At 54.3% G+C, this 20,355-nt stretch overlaps 1 protein-coding gene across 1 annotated transcript in view; it reads left to right on the forward strand.

Annotated features, from left to right (window-relative positions):
* FIGNL2 (fidgetin like 2) overlaps positions 1 to 11,172 on the forward strand; it is a 28,578-nt gene extending 17,406 nt beyond the window's left edge. Inside the window, 4 exon segments of the mRNA XM_017861560.1 lie at positions 8,500 to 9,076; positions 9,078 to 9,182; positions 9,184 to 10,074; positions 10,076 to 11,172. Of these exon segments, the coding sequence (XP_017717049.1) occupies positions 8,511 to 9,076; positions 9,078 to 9,182; positions 9,184 to 10,074; positions 10,076 to 10,466 (1,953 nt within the window). The 5' untranslated portion in view covers positions 8,500 to 8,510 and the 3' untranslated portion in view covers positions 10,467 to 11,172.
* Positions 11,173 to 20,355: the final 9,183 nt, after the last annotated feature.

A 20,355-nucleotide genomic window follows, 5' to 3' on the forward strand; every position in this document is an offset into this window, starting at 1 on the left:
TGTCTCTGAACCTCCTGCATACTTTCTTTTCCTCTTTTTTCTTTTTTAACTATATCACCTTATTTAAAAAAAAAAAAAATCTGTCAACTATATTTATTCCTGTAATTCTTCATTTGCACAGAAAATCAACAGTTGTCTGTTTTAAGGGTAATACAGGCTGGGGTTGGTGCTCACGCCTGTAATCCCAGCACTTTGGGAGGCTGAGGGGGGTAGGCTGCCTGATCCCCGGAGTTTGAGGCCAATCTGAACAACATGGTGAAACTCTGTCTCTACAAAAGCAAGCAAACAAACAAACAAACAAACACAAACATTAGCCAGGCTCGGTGGCATGTACCTGGCACCTGTGGTCCCAACTACTAAGGAGGCTGAGGTGGGAGGATCGCTTGAGCCTGGGAAGTTGAGGCTGTGGTTAGCTGTGATCGTGCCACTACACTCCAGCATGGGCAACACAGTGAGACTCTGTCTCAAAAAAAAAAAAAAAGAGGGTAGTCCGGGCACAGTGGCTCACACTTGTAATCCCAGCACTTTGGGAGGCCAAGGCGGGCGAATCACGAGGTCAGGAGTTTGAGACCAGCCTGGCCAACATGGTGAAACCCCATCTCTACTAAAATACAAAAATTAGCTGGGCATGGTGGTGCATGCCTGTAATCCCAGCTACTCAGGAGGCTGAGGCAGGAGAATCGCTTGAAACTGGAAGGGGGAGGCTGCAGTGAGCTGAGATTACACCACTGCACTCCAGCCCACACGACAGCGTGAGACTGTGTCTCAAAAAAAAAGGGGTAATACAATATTTTTATTTTAAAATTTATTTTTTAAAATAAAAATGGGTATATTTATGGTATACAAAATGATGTTTCGAAATATGTACCCATTGTGGAATAGCTACATTGAGCTAATTAACATATGCATTCCCTCATATACTTATTTGTGGTGAGAACACCTAAAATCTACTCTCAGTAATTTTCTTTCTTTCCTTCTCTTTCTTTCGCTTTCTTTCTTTCTTTCTTTCTTTCTTTTTCTTTTTTTTTGATGGAGTCTGGCTCTGTTGCCCAGGCTGGAGTGCAGTGGCACAATCTCAGTTCACTGCAACCTCCACCTTCCGGGTTCAAGCGATTCTCCTGCCTCAACCTCTCAAGTAGCTGGGATTACAGGCACCCGCCACTACACCCAGCTACTTTTTGTATTTTTAGTAGAGATGGAGTTTCACCATGTTGGCCAGGCTGGTCTCAAACTCCCAACCTCAGGTGATCCGCCTCCCTCGGCCTCCCAAAGTGCCAGGATTACAGGCGTGAGCCACCGCGCCCGGCCTACTCTCAGTAATCTTCAAGTATTCAATACACTTTTATTAACTCTAGTCACCATATTGAATAGATCTCTTGAAGTTATTCCTCCTGAAATTTTGTCTTTTGACCAATCCTCTTTTTTCTTCCTTCCTCCCTCCCATTCTCTTTCATTCCTTTTTTCCTCTCTTCTCTTCCCTCTCTCCCTCCCTTCCTCCCTCCCTCTGTTCCTTTTCTCCCTTCCTTCCTTCCTTTTTTCCTCTCTTTCCTTCCCTCCCTCCTTTCTGAGGAAACACTTTATTTTCTCTTCCCTGTTAGCTGATCAAGTCTGCAGGCATGGGTCCCAATGTGGTCTGGTTTGCCTCTCAAGCTGGGAGTCATAGATGGCACACAGTGGCTGGCACACCAAAGGTATCATGGAAGGAAGAATCATGCAGCCACCCCATGGCATCCTCTGGCTCATCCCTGAATATGTGTTGAGTCCTACTCATGCTAGGCCCCTTGTGAGCTCTAGGGCAGCCCCCAGGCAGGTTTTGAAGGTATTCTCTGGCCCAGAACTGGGGGAAGAGAGGTTCCTGTATGGTGGGTGCCAGGGCTGTGACAGACGACCAATCTTCCAGAGTCCCCTCGTTACCCCTCCCTCTCCTCTCCTCTTGCAGTAACTGGGTTGAGGAAGTAACTTGGCATGAGGAAGAGGGCCTAGAGGAGGGGGCACAGTCCTGTTCAAGCTCTGCCAGGCAGCCAGAGACCCCCTGGGGCACCCCTTGTAAGCAGTAGACAAAAAGCCTGGGACAAAAGGCCTGTGGGAGGCTTGGTGAATAGATTAATGAGATTTCCATAAGGGAGGCCGACAATGGGATTCTCCCTTCCAGCCTCTTTGTTCCAGGCTGAGATAATGGAGCTCAGAGGAGGCTTGCCCAGAGGCATGGCCCCTTCTCCACACCAGCCTGGAGCTGACTCACAGCTGCCCCTCCTTGCCGACCCTGCCCCCAGCCCAGTTTGGTCCAATCCCTTCCCACCCCCATGGGTGACGGAATCCAGAATCAGAGAATTTCTGGAAGATCCGGAAGGAATCTTAGGGGTCTCCTTCGGGGGTTGGAGGAGGGTGTTGATGCTGTGGGGTTGGGGTTTCTTCCTCCCTCATCCTGTACAAAATTTATTTCAGTGTTTCTAAAGAGAAAGGAAGATTAGAGGTCTACCGATCTAAACCAATGGTCTCAATGGACAGATGAAGAAAGTGGAGCTTAGTGAGGTTAAGTGTCTTGAACATGATCAGAGAGTGACAGCTCGGGGTGTCTGCTGCCCCAGGAAGCCAGGGTGGGCTGGGGGGATACCTACTGCCTGCATTGGGCCCTGTGCATGGAGAGCCTGTGGTCCTCAGGGATGGGAGAGGCACCCACAGGACCCGTGGGCAGCAGGACCACAGGGAAGATCGGTGCCTGAGTGTTCTGGCCGGCTGTGAAGGCTGAATCATCTCTCATGAACCTTGTAAGACTTCCTAAAAATGAGGGGAGGGGTTTTAGGAATGACTTTACTCTTCCATCCAGTAATTCTTTCCGTAACTATTGATTGCCTGTGAGTTTGAAGGACTGCGTCCTGTTGGTAGAGTCAAGCGGGGTTTCAGCTTCCTATGTGCACAGCAGCGCTTCACCTTCAAGGTCTGCAGAGAAACAGTTGCCTCAGGAACAAGACCGTGCTCCCCAAACCGGGCAGTTTCAGAGAGAATGTTTTCTCTGTGCACAGAGTCCCAGCTACCACCTGAGAAAGCCACAAAACCCAAATAAGGAACTTTGTGCCCAGCCCAGGGGTGTGTCTGGTTATCTGATGGCCTTTCACAGGGAAAGAGAGGCTCTACTTGGGCGTTTTACTGGGAGAGGACACAAATTCTCCTGTCTGGTCTGAAAGGTAAATACACAGCACTTGGGGGCGCAGCCACTGTTTCCACAGGCCCAGGAAGTGAGTGTTGGTGAGTGTAGGTGTGCGGTGTGGAATGGCCTCAGGCTCTTCTCTGGCTGTCAGAACAAAGGGCTGGGCCAGAGAGCCCTTGTAGGCAAGTGGTTCAGGGCCTGGGCTTTGAGTCCTGTCTCCACTCTAACAGCCATGTGACCCTGAAGATGCGTTAATCTCTGTACCTCAGTCTCCTCATCTGTAGACTGGGGATGACAATAACAGTATTGATCTCAGAGCTGGCACTAGGGCTGCATTAGAGATGTAAAACCTAGAACAGGTTCTGTACTTATTGCTTGGGTTTTGGGGAAATGGCATGAGCTACTGGCCCATCATATTAGAACTGGAAGGAACCTCTTTTCACAGAACATTCACCAAGTTTCCCCAGGCCCAAGGAGAAGTTACTTGTTTAGTTCACTCAGCAAGGTTGAAGCACTGCTTGGGTTCTGAATTTGTAATCTGTGCCCCACACTGGACTCTGTCCATTATATACATTATATTTAAATCCTCACAGCCACTCAGAATGACATATGTTATGCCCTTTAACAAACGGAGAAATTGGCTGGGCGCAGTGGCTCACCCTGTAATCTCAGCACTTTGGGAGGCTGAGGCAGACAGATCACTTGAGGCCAGGAGTTTGAGACCAGCCTGGCCAACATAGCAAAACCCTGTCTCTACTTAAAAAAAAAAAAAAAATACAAATACAAATGGGGAAATTGAGGTTCACTGAGGTCAGACAACTTGCCCAGGGTCACACAGTGTGTGTCTGGGACTGGATTCAAATTAGGTCTCTGGGACTCAAAGCCTACACTTTCCCCATGTCCTCAGGGTCTTTCCTCCCCTCCAGCAGCACTGACCCCTGGAGTGTGACTTGTGAACCTGGACAGGAGAGAGGGGGTCCCCGTCCTGGGGAGATCCTTCCTGAGGCTCTTGCAGGAGGCATACTGGTAGCAGGCCCAGGGTCTCTGTGTCACAGCAAGAGGGCTGTAACTGGCCTGGGGGGTGAGGGCAGGGAGACAGCATGTTCCACCTATAGTGGGTGAGGGGAGGAAGGCAAGGCCTGGCAGGCCTGGGTCTGTCAGGAAGCATCTAAGTGAGATCGCACTTTAAACGTGTGTGCCAGGCACAGGCATGAACATATGCACATGTGCCTGCAGCTGCATACATCTGTACACATCCCTGGTGGTGTGCACATGCATGCTGGTGTGTTCAGACTCACGTGAGACATCCTTCTGAGCCTGTGTGCAGGTAAGGCAACCTTACCCACTGTTCTCAAACTTCTGCCCTCTTCCCGCCCTTAGGTTGGGGCTGGTCCTTGGGCAGCTGAGTTCTTTCTCTAGGAAGGGGTTAAAGGAAAATGTAGCGCTATGGAACTAAGTTTAGCAGAAGTTGCTGACCTGGTGCCCTGCTTCCCAGTTAGTTTTTTTTTTTTTTGAGATGGAGTTTCGCTCTTCTCACCCAGGCTGGAGTGCAATGGCACAATCTCAGCTCATTGCAACCTCCACCTCCCAGGTTCAAGTGATTCTCCTGCCTCAGCCTCCCAAGTAGCTGGGATTACAGGCACCTGCCACCACGCCTGGCTTTTTTTTTTTTTCTTTTTAGTAGAGATGGGGTGTCACTATGTTGGCTAGGCTGGTCTTGAACTCCTGACCTCAGGTGATCCACCCGCCTCAGCCTTGAAAAGTGCTGGGATTACAGGCGTAAGCCACCATACCTGGCCCCCTGTTAGATTACTGAAAGGATCTCTAGCAGATGCCATGTCACTGCATGTAGACAATGATGCCTTAAAGAAGGATGAAGAAGGGAAAAAGGGATGAGCTGGTAGCTAGTGGGGAACCCATGGTCAAGAGAGGTCATTTTGAAGATGAGAACGAATTAAGCTAACTGTGGGGAGGGACCCAGTACCTAGGAGGGATAATTGATGGGGCTAAGGACTGGGGCAGATGGACCCTGAGGCCTTCTGGGTACAAGATGGATACCGATGTAGATAAACGTAAAAAGAGGGCTAGAGGTAAGGGAGATTTACCCAATGACTTCATTTTTTGCCCTGGCTAAAAGGGGAGGAAATTTACCTGGAGTGGAAGGGCCAGTATCTGAAGATTGAGGATAGAGATCAGGTGGTCTAGATAAGTGTCACGGACAAGGTCCCCTCTCTGGAAGGGCCAGAGGGGCTGAGCCGTGGAGTAGAGGAGACATCGTGGGTATGAAGCTGGGAGGATGGGGTGGAGGATTGGAGGTGGCTTACTGGAGTCCAGTTTCCAAGGTGGAGCAGTTCTCAGTGATGGCCAGGGCCACAGGATCTTCAATGGCAGGTGAAGGTTTCAGTGAGGATTGCTGAAAGCCAGGCCAGGGGCTGGTGAGAGGGAGCCTGGCCCAAAAGTCTAGAGGATGAGGGACACCACTGACAGCTTTAGGAGCACAGGGCTGGCGGTGGCAAAGGAGATGTGTGTGGACAAGTCCAGATCTGAGCCTTCTTCATGGTGTCTGTGCCCTTGGTGGGGGGGATGTCACTCTTTTTCCCCAGCTTGTCCAGTTTAATATGCTCAGGGTAAATGCTATTAAGGTCAAATCTCTCTTTCCATATTAAGTAAGGAAATAAGGCACAGAAAATAGTAAATAGAAAAAAACAAAAACAAAAACCAGATTTACACAATACTTGCATTTGTGTAACTTTTGTTCGTTTCGAGGCAGAGTCTCACCCATGTCGCCCAGGCTGGAGTGCAGTGGTGCCATCTCGGGTCACTGCGACCTCCGCCTCCCGGGTTCAAGAGATTCTCCTGCCTCAGCATCCTGAGTAGCTGGGATTACAGGTGCCCACCATTACACCCAGCTAATTTTTGTATTTTTAGTACAGATGGGGTTTCACCATGTTGGCCAGGCTGGTCTTCAACTTCTGACCTCAGGTGATCCATCAGCCTCGGCCTCCCAAAGTGCTGGGATTACAGGCATGAGCCACTGAGCCCAGCCAATAACTTTGATGTTACCTCCTAAGACTCTGCAGCCAGAACGATTTGTGATTTTTGATGTTCCAGGAAATTACCCTCTTTCATACCACGTAATGCCTCTGATCTTTGGAGATTCTTCTCAGCAAGAGCTGGAGGGCTGCATATCTGCCCCGAAGGACCTCACACTCAGCTCTGTTAGTCTCTATTCTCCCTTCTGCCTAGTGGCCAGCATCACCTCTCAAATGGGGGCAGGACAACCTCGAGAACTCACTTACCTTCCTTTTTAAGCTATACTTCTATGGCTCATGCCTTCCCTAGGGCAGTGGGGATGATAGTAAATATTTCAAATGTCTTCTCCCATTGATGTCAGTCACAGCCACATTAAGTAAAAAGCATCAACAGGGGTGGGGTGCTGTCAACAAGCTGCTGCTAGGCAGGCCAGCTGTGGTTATCTTCACCTTCCTCTTCTACTATATACACCCACTTTCAAAGCTCTGGTGACCCAACATTTCTTGGTGTTCTCTACGGACTTGAAGTGTATGGTTATGTAGGCTGTGCACAACAGCCTTACTTCCAACAGAGCACAATTCACAATTCTAGTGCAGCAGACACTAGATTTATGAGCTTTCCAGAAGGTGGCAGTAAAGTGCCTTGAGGAAGGAAGCTAGCACAGCCCTGGCTTTCTGAAGGCACTGCGCCCTGCACCTTTGAAGGTGCTGTGCTTGTGATCTGGGATGCCCTGCTCACTTTAGCCTGTCTGGTCGACGTGATCCCTCACTTTTCATGGTCCAGCAAAGGCACCACCTCCTTGGGAAGTTGCCCTGAGCCCCAGTGCCCTTGGCATATACCTCTATTTTCTCACTTCACAGAGGCCATTGTGTCTACCTACCTGTCTTCTCTACCTGGCTGAACCATCCTATTCACCTTTCAATCTTCCCCCATGCCTAGCAAAACACTTGGAATTTGCTCCATAAAAATCTATTAAAGAAAGAATACTGAACCTATGAGAATATGTGAACCTGTGAAGAAACTTATCAGAAGCTTAGCTTTGAGAAATCATCATTGGCATCAGCTGTCACTGGGTGTGCCATGGGCCTCTTAGTCTTTGAGATATTTTATAAGGCTGGCCCACAGGAGCCCTGTGCCTGGGTAGAGCCATTCCACAAGCCCCGGATCCCCTTTAACAGAGTGTTTGGCTCATGCTGGGAGATGCTAAGGGACAGTGTCAGGAACAGCCATGGAACATCTCTGCTGTGTTTACAGCATGGATGGCAAGAAGGACATTGTTTATTACATCTCACAGGTCTGCTTCCTGAGGACTATGAAAAAAAGTTCTATGATCTCTAAGACAGGAACACTTTTGCTTTGAGTAATGGTGTTTTTTTTTTTACTTTGCAGTGAGTCTGATTACCTCTCCCTATTTGGCTACTGGGAAGCTCAGAGACAAATTTATGGTCCACATCCTATGATGTGCATTGTTGTGTAATAACTTTCCCCCGTCTTCTCCAGCATATGACCTATTGTTCTATATATTTTTGTACTGTGGTGAGATCTATTGGGAATAAAGCAGGTAGCAGCACCTGCCCCAGGCACACAGCCATTACATGCAGCTGGGTCTGGAATCCACGTGCTCTCACTTCATCAGGCAGAAGCCAAAACCAAGTGGGAAGGAAATGAATGCTCTGGGTCAGCCACTGAGGTTTCCCATGGATAAGGCAGTGCCACACACGCCAGCATCTCTGACCTCAGGCCCAGAAGGGGCCTTGGAGTCTCAGGAAAGGCTGAGGTGAACAGAGCACTTAGGAATAACAAACTTCTGGGTCACTAGGCCGGGGACTCTGGGCAGGCCTCATATATCTCTTTACATAACCCTGGTGCCTCTGTAGTGGCCAGCACACGGTGGGTGACAAACAGCTCTTACCGAGCGAGCTTCACTTGAATGTGACTATTCCGAGCGCTGGGGTGTCCCACCCATTGTCCGATCCTTCACTAGAAAGTAAGGATCATGTGTCCTACAGAGGACATGGCTGGAGTGGCCAGGCCAAAAATAATGACCATTGCCTACAAGGTGAAGTTAGGGCGAGCCACATCGTTTCCAGACCCCTTTGGGCGCTGAGGAAAACATTTTCAGACAACTTTAATCCTGAGACATAAGGAGTTTATTTGGTGCCTGGAGGGAGGGCCCCAGGACAGTGGGGCGGTAGGTGGTGGATGCCGGAAGCCCAGCCTGTCCAAGCCGCAGCCTAGGTGGACTGTCTATGGCTAGCAGTGGCCCGCTGGGTCCTCGGTGGCTAGACCTCACCAGCCCTCCTGTCTCTTGCCCGCAGCTCTGTTGAAGATGCACTGGACACCGGAACACGCCCAGCCCCTCAACCAGTGGCCAGAGCAGCACCTGGATGTCTCCTCCACCACCCCGTCGCCGGCCCACAAGTTGGAGTTGCCCCCTGGGGGTCGCCAACGCTGCCACTACGCTTGGGCACACGACGACATCTCCGCCCTCACTGCCTCCAACCTCCTAAAGCGCTATGCAGAGAAGTACTCTGGGGTCTTGGACTCTCCCTACGAGCGTCCGGCCCTGGGCGGGTACAGCGACGCCTCCTTCCTCAACGGCGCCAAAGGGGACCCCGAGCCCTGGCCAGGGCCGGAGCCACCCTACCCCTTGGCCTCACTCCACGAGGGCCTCCCAGGAACCAAGTCAGGGAGTGGGGGCAGTTCCGGGGCCCTGGGGGGCTCCCCGGTTTTAGCCGGGAACCTCCCTGAACCCCTCTACGCCGGCAATGCGTGCGGGGGCCCGTCGGCGGCGCCCGAGTACGCGGCGGGCTACGGCGGGGGGTACCTGGGGCCGGGTTACTGCGCGCAGACAGGCGCCGCGCTACCCCCGCCACCCCGGCCGCGCTTCTGCAGCCCCGCCGCCGCCCGGGTACGGGCCCTCAGCGCCGCTGTACAACTATCCCGCAGCGGGCTACGCGGCGCAACCCGGCTACGGCGCGCTCCCACCGCCCCCAGGCCCACCCCGGCCCCTACCTGACCCCAGGCTTGCCCGCGCCCACACCCCTGCCAACGCCGGCGCCGCCCACAGCCTATGGCTTCCCCACGGCCGCGCCGGGTGCCGACTCCGGGCTGTCGCTGAAGCGCAAGGCCGCCGACGAGGGGCCCGAGGGCCGCTACCGCAAGTACGCGTACGAGCCCGCCAAGGCCCCCGCGGCTGACGGGGCCTCCTACCCCGCCGCCGACAACGGCGAGTGTCGGGGCAACGGGTTCCGGGCCAAGCCGCCGGGAGCCGCGGTGGAGACGTCAGGCAAGTACGGTGCCGGCGTCCCCCTCAAGGTCCTGGGTTCCCCCGTCTACGGCCCGCAACTGGAGCCCTTTGAAAAGTTCCCGGAGCGGGCCCCGGCTCCTCGTGGGGGGTTCGCCGTGCCGTCGGGGGAGCCTCCCAAAGGCGTGGACCCCGGGGTCCTGGAGCTGGTGACGAGCAAGATGGTGGACTGCGGGCCCCCGGTACAGTGGGCGGATGTGGCGGGCCAGGGTGCGCTCAAGGCGGCGCTGGAGGAGGAGTTGGTGTGGCCCCTACTCAGGCCGCCCGCCTACCCCGGCAGCCTGCGCCCGCCGCGGACCGTCCTGCTCTTCGGGCCGCGGGGCGCGGGCAAAGCGCTGCTGGGCCGCTGCCTGGCCACGCAGCTGGGTGCTACGCTGTTGCGCCTGCGCGGCGCGACCCTAGTTGGGCCCGGCGCCGCCGAGGGCGCGCGCCTCCTCCAGGCTGCCTTCGCGGCCGCGCGCTGCCGCCCACCCTCCGTACTCCTCATCAGCGAGCTGGATGCGCTGCTCCCCTCCCGGGACGACAGCGCGGCGGCAGGGGGCGCGCTGCAGGTGCCGCTCCTGGCTTGCCTGGACGGGGCTGCGGCGCGGGGCTGACGGTGTGCTGGTTGTGGGCACCACCTCGCGGCCCGCGGCTCTGGACGAGGCGACCCGCCGGCGCTTCTCTCTCCGCTTCTACGTGGCGCTGCCAGACAGCCCGGCCCGCGGGCAGATCCTGCAGCGGGCGCTGGCCCAGCAGGGCTGCGCGCTCAGTGAGCCGGAACTGGCGGCGCTGGTGCAGGGCACGCAGGGCTTCTCTGGGGGCGAGCTGGGGCAGCTGTGCCAGCAGGCGGCGGCCGGGGCGGGCCTCCCGGGGCTGCAGCGCCCCCTCTCCTACAAGGACTTGGAGGCGGCGCTATCCAAAATGGGCCCTAGGGCCTCTGCCAAGGAACTGGACTCGTTCGTGGAGTGGGACAAAATGTACGGCTCCGGACACTGACGGCGCGCGGTGGAGGCCGCGGGAGCCGCCGTCCCTCCGTCCCCGCCGCCTCCGCGTGGGAGGGATGTCACTGACTAAACCCGGCTGGCAGGGGCCGGAGTGGTGAATGTGGGATGGAGGACAGGAGGGGGTCTGCTGGTGGATTTTTTTTTTCGTGGTAAGGAAAATGCTTCTGCCAGGCAGATAGATGCCATATGCGCCGTGTACTCAGGTTTTTCCTATTTATTGTGGACTGGAAGCTCGCCATCTCCGCCCGGCGGACCGGGCAGATCCGGCATGGGCTGGCACCTGGGGCCTTAGGAACTCCTGCTCTCTTGCCACAACGCTTTTGTCTCCTCGCTATCTGAATGACACCCTCCTCCTCCCTCACTATCTCCATCCCATTCTCTGCATTCTCTTGGTTTTCTCTCCCTTTTGCTTTGTCGCTGACAGCCCTCCCCCAATGCTGGCCCTGTTTCTCTCCTGCTCCTCCCTCCCCAGCTCTCCCTCCCTCACCCTCTGTGCTTCTGTCTCCAACCCTGGCTTTCCAGCGTCCCTCGCCTTTTGGTCCCTGAGCTTTAATGCCTCTCCATGCCTTCTGTTCTTACTTGGACTGCAGTGGCTCTTTGCAGGAGCTCTGGAGGCCCATGGGCTGAGGAGGAGGGGAGGAGGGTTACCCCTCTACCCATCTGAAACCTAGGGTCTAGGGGGATCAAGGAAAAAAAACCCCAAAGAAGGGGAGTTTTTTGTTTGTTTTTGAGGGGAGATCCCAGAAATGTAGCTTGTTTCATATTTTAGGCTTATTTTGTAAAATGTGTAGAATTTGCTGTTTTCTTTTCTTTTGACAACTCAGGAAGAAACTGACCTCAGAAAGAATGTTAGACTTTGGCTGCTCTCCTGTGTGCCCCTCACACCTGTCCCCCCCGCCCCAACCCTCCCACTCCATCCAGGGGAGCACATTCTCCCAGACACTCAAAAAATGAGACTTATGGGGAAGGGGAGAGGAAGACCCAGAGGCCTCAGTGAAACCCCAGCTAATCCTGGTCAGAAGCAGAATGTATTCCTAAGGGCTTCCTCCCCAGGGTCTGAGGTCTAGGCATGAATGTGGGGGGTGGGCTGTGGGGTTTGAGAGAGGGGAGGCTTTATTTCTCTCCTGCCGCTCCCCGCCCCCTGCCCCACCCAACCCCTCCGCTGAGTTTTCTGTGAAGGGCTATCCAGAGTTAGGATGCCCTTGCCCAATTCCTTCCTGAGACCCAGAAAGTAGGCTGGGAGGGCCCAAATGGGAAGGTGACCTAAGCAGAAAGTCTCCAGAAAGGTCATGTCCCCTGGCCCCGCCTTGGCAGAGGTCCCTGGTGACTGGGGAGGATTCCATCTGGGTAGACAGTCTGGCCACAAAATCAGCTACTGGACCTCAGCCTCCTCTGCTGGAGGCTCTGAGAAGGAGTGAGCATCCCTTACTTGGGGGGCTCTGTGAGAAAATGTGTCTCCCCCATTCCCCCGGAGTCCTAGGTCTGGAGCTCCAGGGCTGGGAGAGGGTGAGGGAGATGGGCAGGGATGTTTTCTCTGACCTTGGGGGCTTCGTCTCAGTCCTGCCCGAACTTTCCACTAGGCTTGGAATCCTACCGAGAACCATATTTCTCTCCTTCCCACCAATTTTACCTTGATGAGGCTTTAGCAGTTTGCTCCCACCACCCCAAGCCCATTTCATAACTCTGATCTTTGTCCAAAGCAAGGGGCATGCCCTGCCCCACCACTTTTTCTCTCTCCCACCTCAGTCTCCCTTCCAGTTCCCTGCCTGCCCGTGCATTTCCTAGAGTCTACTGCCTCCCCTCCTGGCTTGAAGGGTGTCCGTGGGGGACCTTTCAGGGGCCCTGGCACCCAGGGCCTGTGCTGGCCTAGGAGTGCTGACCGGAAGGCTGCTGTGCTTCCCCCCCACCCGCTGTCGCTTTCTGACCCCCTCTTTGGAGCCAGCCGCCCGCAGGGCTTTGGTGCCTCAGAAGCAGTGGGCTGCAGGGTCACAGCCGCAGGCTGCAAAAGACCCTCAGAGGGAGCATGGAGTGAGGGGTTCTCTCTCAGGTGTGTATGTATTGGGGGGTGGGGGGATGGAGGGTGTCAGGGAAGTTGGGGTGGGATCCCAGCCTTCCCTTTAAGAGGCAGGGAGCTCTGAGAGGTGGAGTCCCCACTGCTTTCTCTACTAGGCTCCTGTTCCCCAGGCTTGGGGAGCTTTGCACAAGGAGACTGCCCCCAGCCTAGTGGCACCTACCTCATGGGCTCTGGGGTGGGTAGGGGAAGGGCCGGTCCAGCTCTGGTAATGTTGGGGGGAGGCATACCAAAGAATCCAGGGGCAGGGAGTGGGGAGGGTGACTTCCGAGCTGGCCTCTCCCCTTCCTCTACCCAGACTGGGGCTGGGATCCTCTCCTCCCACTGTAACCATTTCTACCTCATTTTGCTGCGTGTTGTACATGGACGTATTTATCTCCTGACGATGCTCTGCAGTTGTGGTCTGTCTACCTCAGAAGAGACTGTATTTTAAAAGAAAGTATTACACAGTATTAAAGCGATGACATGTGGTTTGCAGAAGATTTCTTGGGAGCAGTGGGATGTGGGAGCCCTCCGGGAGATGTCTGGACACCCAGTTCTGCCGGTGCTCTGGGCGGAGTGTTCCTAGTCCCTTAGTAACAAGGAGCAAGGACTTCTGTGACTCACTGTGATACAGCGAGTACCTACGAGAATGGGCACTGAGGCTATGGGGGAGAAGCCGTGGGTAAGGGGTCTTCCTGCCGTTCTGAGCTCTGACACACAACTCTGGGGTAGGCTTATCGTATCCCCAGAGCCACAAAATAGGGGGGCAAGGAAGGGCTCACATGTTTGTTGAATGAGTGAACAAATGAATGCATGGAGGAAGGGGGGTGCTGAAGAGAGGGAGGGGCCATCCAGAACCTGCAGCAGCCTTCATTGAATAGAGCTAGGGTTATACTTGTATTCCATTCTCAGTGGAGATAAAGTGGGCAGAGGGCGGGGTGTGGAGACGGCCGAGTTCCAGAGTTTCAGGTCACGTGGTGTCCTTTGTCTACCATCCCCCCATCCATCAGTCCCCTAACTCTATTTGTGACAGCTCATCATAAACTGGGAGACTAAACAACCTAGGAAGGAACACTTGCTGAAAAAGCTCTGTAGAGATGCCCATGAGGGATTTGGACCCACAACTCCTAGGTCGTTGAATACTCTAGGCAAGACTGTTGAGCATGCGCAAGAGCACAGGGGAGTGGTGCACCCAGGCTCCCTGCTGTGGCTCACTGCACACATACAGGAGGCAGAGTGAGCACCAGAGAGACCCTGCAAAGCAAAGAGGACATGAATGTGAGTGTGCCTGGAGGTGGGGGCTCTAAGGCACTGCCCCAGAGTCCATTACCACAAACCTCTCAGCCCTTGGATGTCCAGACCCACCTGCCCCCACTCCTCTATTTTGCACCTTACTGTGTGCAACATTGGGCCTGGCACTGAGGATACAGAAGGGGTCAAGTACAGCTGCTATTCTTGGAGCCCATGTCTAGGTGGGAAAAGCTCAGAAATTGATCATTTAAAAATGCAACTGGATAAAGCTACTGGGGGTGGGGGACTACATCAAATTAGTCTTTATATTCATATGCCTAGTGCAATTATCTGGTACACAGAAGACATTGAATAGATGTTTGTTGAATAAGTCCTCTAATTTCCAGATGAGTGCCCTGGTGGGGGATGCACAGGTTATCTTAAGAATGCCAAGAAATGGCTGGGGGCATGGTGGCTCATGTCTGTAATCCCAGTACTTTGGGAGGCCAGGGTGGATGGATCACTTGAGGTCAGGAGTTCGAGACCAGCCTGGCCAACATGGTGAAACCCAGTCTCTACTAAAAATACAAAAATTAGCTGGGCGGGGTGGTGCGTGCCTGTAGTCCAAGCTACTTGGGAGGTTGAGGCACAAGAATCACTTGAACCTGGGAAGCAGAGGTTGCAGTGAGCCAAGATCATGCCACTGCACTCCAGCTTGGGTGACAGAGGGAGACTCTGATTCAAAACAAAACAAAACAAAACACAAACAAAAAGAATGTCCAGAAAAGATCCTGACTTGTGGTGGTCTTGGTGGGGTGTCAGGAAAACTTCCTACATGGGAGGGGAGGGGGATAGTTGGGCAAAGTATGGGGGCTGGAAACTGCATCTTATGTGCTGTGCCACGAGCCTTGATGTGTTACAAGATAGTGAGGGCAGGAATCGGAGGAGTGAGGCTGGAGGAGTCAGCAGGGACCTCACCATGGAAGGCCTTCCATGCCCTGTTAGGAGCTGGGGCTCCATGATGAAGCCTTTGTGGGAGTTTAGGGGGCTGAGGACAGGACTGATTTTTGCAAGTTAAGAATTCACACAATGGCCCTGCATGGTGGCTCATGCCTGTAATCCTTGTACTTTGGGAGGCTGAGGCAGGAGGATTCGTTGAGCCCAGGAGTTCGAGACCAGCCTGGGCAACAGAGGGAGACCCTGTCTCTTAAAAAAACAAAAAATACACACATTGACTCAACAAATCTTTGCTGAACACTTTATTATGCTCTAGTTGCCATGGGGACAATGTATGGACCTTGCAGTCTAGTGGGGGAGACAGTACACAGGCCGAGCTGCAGTGTGCTGTGGGGCAGACAGGAGGAGTCCCTAATGGGGACACCACTAAGGGGTGTGACTCACAGTCAGGGAGGGCTTCCCAAAGGCGCCTGACAGCAGGAGGAGTGCAGGCCGCCATCAGGAGAGCCAGAGCCAAGCTTCCTTGGGGGAAATGGAATAAGTGCGGGTAGGCAGGGCCCCAGTGTGTGGGGGCAGGTATGGGGCCTGGAGGACTAGCAAGAGAGGAGGGTTTGGACTCGCACCAGAGTGGTGGAATGGGATGATGGATTCATTTAATAAATACTAAACGTTAGTATTTGGTAGACAAGAAGAGAATTTAGGAACTGAGGCCAGGCACGGTGGCTCATTCCTGTAATCCCAGCACTTTGGGAGGTGGTGGCAGAGGCGGAGGCCGGAGTTGGAGACCAGCCTGGGCAACATAGCAAGACCCCCATCTGCACAAAAAGAAAAGAAAAAAAGAGAGTGTAGGAATTGATGAATATCGAGGTTAATGGAGAGCAAGGGGTCTATGGATTCTGGTAAAGAGGGGAGGGGTTAGGGAGTACATGAATTAGAAGAGATGTTGGTAACTTGTTCAGTTTGAGGTATTAGTGGGTACTAGGAGGCCTAGGGCAGGAGCTACAATGTAAAGGCCCAGAATCCTAGCCTCCTGGGGGGCTGAGAACCCCCTTCCTGGGTTGCAAGCCCTCTTACCCCAGTTCGTGAGACCCTCCAACGAGTGCCATGTCTGAGTCCCCGTCTCCGTCGCTGGGTGTTGGCAGCCCCCTCGTCCCCAATGCCCTCCTCCACTTGGCTTCCCGGGTGTTCGGAGCCTCCTCCCTCCCACAATCCGCGGACGTTCGGAACCCCTCCCCCACTGCCGGCGCTCGGAGCCCGTCCCCGTCCCTACACAGTCCTCGGTCCCTGGTTCCCGCTAGGGATGGCGGCGCGGACTCTGGCGGGTGCCTTCGTCCTGGCGCTCTGGGTTTGGGCGCGGGCTCCGGCAGGGGCGGTGGACGCTATGGGCCCTCACGCGGCCGTCCGTCTGGCCGAGCTGCTGACCCCGGAGGAGTGCGGCCATTTCCGGTCGCTCCTGGAGGCGCCCGAGCCCGACGTGGAGGCCGAGTTGTCCCGGCTTTCTGAGGACCGGCTGGCGTGGCCCGAGCAGCTCAACATCACGTCGGGGTCTCCGAGCCGGCGGCGGCGGCGGCGGCGGCGGCGAGAGGCGGCCGAGGACCCGGCAGGCGGGGCAGCCAGGCCCGGAGAGGTGTCCGACGGCTGCCGGGAGGCGCTGGCGGCCTGGCTGGCACCCCAGGCCGCGTCCCTGTCCTGGGACCGCCTGTCCCGGGCCCTGCGGCGCAGCGGCCGCCCCGACGTCGCCAGGGAGCTGGGCAAGAACCTCCACCAGCAGGCGACGCTGCAGCTGCGCAAGTTCGGGCAGCGCTTCCTGCAGCGGCCCAGCGGCGCCGCCCGCGAGCCCCTTGCCCCGGCCCCGCGCCCCCGGCGTGCCGCGGTTCCAGCGCCGGACTGGGACGCCCTAGAGCTGATCGTGGAGCGCCTGCCGCAGCCCCTGTATGAGCGGAGCCCCATGGGTTGGGCGGGGCCGCTGGCGCTCGGCCTCCTCACCGGTTTCGTGGGGGCGCTGGGCACCGGGGCGCTGCTCGTCCTGCTCACGCTGTGGATCACCGGCGGCGACGGCGACCAGGCGTGGCCCGGCAGCCCCAGCCCGCTCGTCACGGTGCAGGGCTGTTGGGAAACAAAGCCGCTCCTTCCTAAGGAGCGGCGCGCACCCCCGGGAGCCTGGGCTGCAAATGGGCCAGATTCTCCCTCACCTCACAGTGCCCCTGCCCTCAGCTGTAAAATGGGAGCCCAGTCTTGGGGGAGTGGTGCTTTGGACGGTTTATAAACGTTATGAAATACCGAAAGGGCAGAGTTTGTTAATTCGATGGAAAGGAGCAGCAAAACTCGTGGGACTGCCGGTGGAAGAGGGGCTCAGGTACCAGGCCCCAGGGTGGCAGGTGCACCGCCCAATTCTTGTCAGCTTAGTTTTTTTTTTTTTTTTTTTTTTTTAAGATGGAGCCTCGCTCTGTCGCCCAGGCTGGAGGGCAGTGGTGTGATCTCTGCTCACTGCAACCTCCGCCTCCCGGGTTCAAGGATTCAAGCGAGTCTCCTGCCTCAGCCTCCTGAGTAGCTGGGAATACAGGCGTGCGCAACCACGCCCCACTAATTTTTGTGTTTTTAGTAGAGACGGGGTTTCGCCTTGTTGGCCAAGCTGGTCTCCAACTGTTGGGCTCAAGTGATCCATCTGCCTGGGCCTCCTAGAGTGCTGGGATTACAGGAGTGAGCCACCGCGCCAGGCAGATTCCGTCTTATCTTGCAATTATTCTTCCACGAAGAGTTACCACTTATTGAGCACTGTGTGCCAAGGCCTCATGCTAACCAGTTACATACATTATTTGATGTACTTTTCAAAACCCAAGGGAGAAGGTATTGTCTCCATCACACATGCGGAAACTCTGCCACAGCTAGTTCGTGGCATAGTCATGTTCTCGAACCTACGGCCGTCTGACCTGAAAGTTTGAGCTCCAGAATGAAAGGTGTGTGCGCAATAAGGGGCTTGAAAAACATGATGGGGACCAGAACAAGATGTGCAGTTCCCCCTCGGGGCTGCTCTGCTGGAGTGTGCAGAGGCAGCACCACTACAAAGGGGTGTGCCCACGTGCAGGGCGCCGCCTCCAAAGTGCTGCCCACCTCAGGCAAGGCCTCCTGACATGCTGAGTGAAATCCCAAACCTTTCCCACACACCTGGGACTGGCTCGGGCACTGCCTCCCCAGCCAAGGGGCTGAGCCAGGGTGAGCCCTCACGCAGACTCTGTCCCTGCCACAGGGATCCTGCGAGGTGGTGGCGCCTGTCCACCTTGGGCTTCAGTGTGAGGGCAATGACAGAATGACAGGCCAGTCCAAGAGGAGAGTTGAAAACAAGATTGACGTAACCCTTTATTGCAAATTCTAAAGTAAAAAGATGTACAGTACAAAGTAAAATTGAAATTTCATACTATAAACTTCCAATCCACTTACACATTCTCATTTCTCAAGCATTTCTGCCATTTCCGCATAAACAGAACAGGGAACAAGTCGAGGAGGTGAGGGAAGGAGATACAGCAAGGGGAAAAATTGTCTTGAATAATCACAAACCCCAGAAGCAAGTGAAAGGAAAGTCATTTTCTCGACCTGCTGTCCTGGTGATGAGAAGCGGGGGTGGTTGGAGCAGTGCAGTTTAAAATGGCTCTCAGAATAGCAGCATTTATGGTACCATTTCAGCTTCCTTAAGTCCAATAATACTTTGCCCTTCCCTAGCGCCTTTGCCTCTGTATCTCAAAACACTTTACAAAACATTGAGTTAAAGCCTCACAACACCCCTGTGAGGTAGGTCAGTATTATTATCCCCATTTTACAGATGGGGAAACTGAGGCACAGAGAGGTTAAGTGACTTGCCCAAGGCCACACAGCGAGCCAGCGGTCAAGCTAGGGATAGAACACAGGAGTTCTGTCCCTTTTCTGGAACCACTGGACCACACTCCCCTTTACCTATATACATTCTTCACACACACACACACCACATGTGCACACCCACCCACCCCACCCCACTTAGCCTCTATGTACAGCAAACAGCAGTGGGGGGCAGGGGCAGGGGGTGCCTCAGGAGTTTTAATGGAGGAAATCTTGGTAATTTTGGAAAGGAAATCCAAGAAAGCACAGAGCTGAACAATGGAAACTCTGTTGCAAAACTTGGGCCCCTCCCAACCCAGACTTCCTCTTCTCTCCTGATGTCCCCCTGGCTGGCAAGTAGCAGCCAATTCTTTAGGGGGTGGGGGGTACCTGAAAATGAACAAAGCTTTTTGCTAAACTGTGGGCAACATCTGAGAAAAGAAAGAGGCATCATTACAGAGGATGCCCAGGTCTCAAGTCAGAAAGTCATGACCCATGGCGATCTCACCTCCACAGCAGGCCTGGAGGCTGGGGGCCGAGGGGAGGAGGATGGGGACTGACCTACCAGCCATCTCGCTCCAGAGTGCAGCTACTGGAGCGGACTAGAGTGGGCACTTCGAGATCCTCCTGAGAGAGTGTTCCTGAACCAGGAGACATGGCCTAGGCCTAGAGAGGGATGTCCCCAGAGGAGGACAGGGAGAGAAGGAAGGGGAAGGGTGCCCCCACCCCCACAGAAATGTGAAGGAGACCAGCCCTCGTCTGTGGGCCTGTCTGGGGTGATGGAGGGCAGGGCCCAGTATGAGCTTGCAGAGTGGAGGCTGCTGGGCATCGCGCATGCCCTAGCTTTGGGGCATGGGGGTAGGTTTTTTTTTTTTTTTTTTTTTAAATATACAGGTGAAAAAGGCAGAAGTAAGGCCAGTCCAGCTGGGTTGGCTGACGTCATCTCTGAGGGCTCTGCCAGGTGGATTAGGTGAGGAGGGGTTTTATGGGCCTCTAAGCACCGGCCAGTAGTGGGAAATGCCACATGCAATGGGTGAGTGGGGATCTGGGGGGTCAGGACCTTGCTTTTCTTCCAATCTCTCCTTCTCAGCCAGAACTTTGCAAGAGTCCCTTTGATTTCTCTTCCCTCCATGCCCCTCTTTTCCCCAAATGTGCTAAGGTCCCAATTCCCAGACCCCTCCCAGGACTCAAGAATTGGGATAGTCAAGCAACAAACACACCAAGACAGGCTTCCCTTGTACAGTAAAAAGGGTCATTTTTATTTTGTTTCCTTTTGGCTTAGAGGAGTGATGGACTTTTTATCACGTCTCATTAGGGCAGCATTGGCCTCCATGCATTCACTAATACACTAATCTTCACTGTTGGTCTTTTACAGGTTTACGTTGGTTGCAGCAAAAATAAAAGAACTCTGGGCACTGTCGCTTTAGGAGCTTTGACTGGGAGTTTTTTTTCTGTCTCTCTCCAGTCAACTTCTGATGCCAAAAGTGGCTCATTTAGAAAGGAGTGAGAGTAGGCCATGTTAACATGGAAGTTTCTTCCTCCTCCCATCCTCTGCTTTAAATTACAGAGTCTCCTCATCCTAAGCAACAAGGAGGTTAAGGAAAGAAGAGGGGAAAATGTTTTCACACACAAACCAGCAACCATGTCAGCTGCTGCTCAGTGGCTTTGGCTCTGCGTTTTAAATTAACAGCATCACACATCTTTTTGCTTTTTGTCCTTTTTTTAAAAGGTGGATTGTGGAGTATAAATACTGCACCAAGGACCTGGCTACAAAAAATAAATATTTATATTC

This window comes from Rhinopithecus bieti, unplaced genomic scaffold (genome assembly GCF_001698545.2).
Source record: "Rhinopithecus bieti isolate Rb0 unplaced genomic scaffold, ASM169854v2 scaffold_56806, whole genome shotgun sequence".
Lineage (NCBI taxonomy): Eukaryota > Metazoa > Chordata > Mammalia > Primates > Cercopithecidae > Rhinopithecus > Rhinopithecus bieti.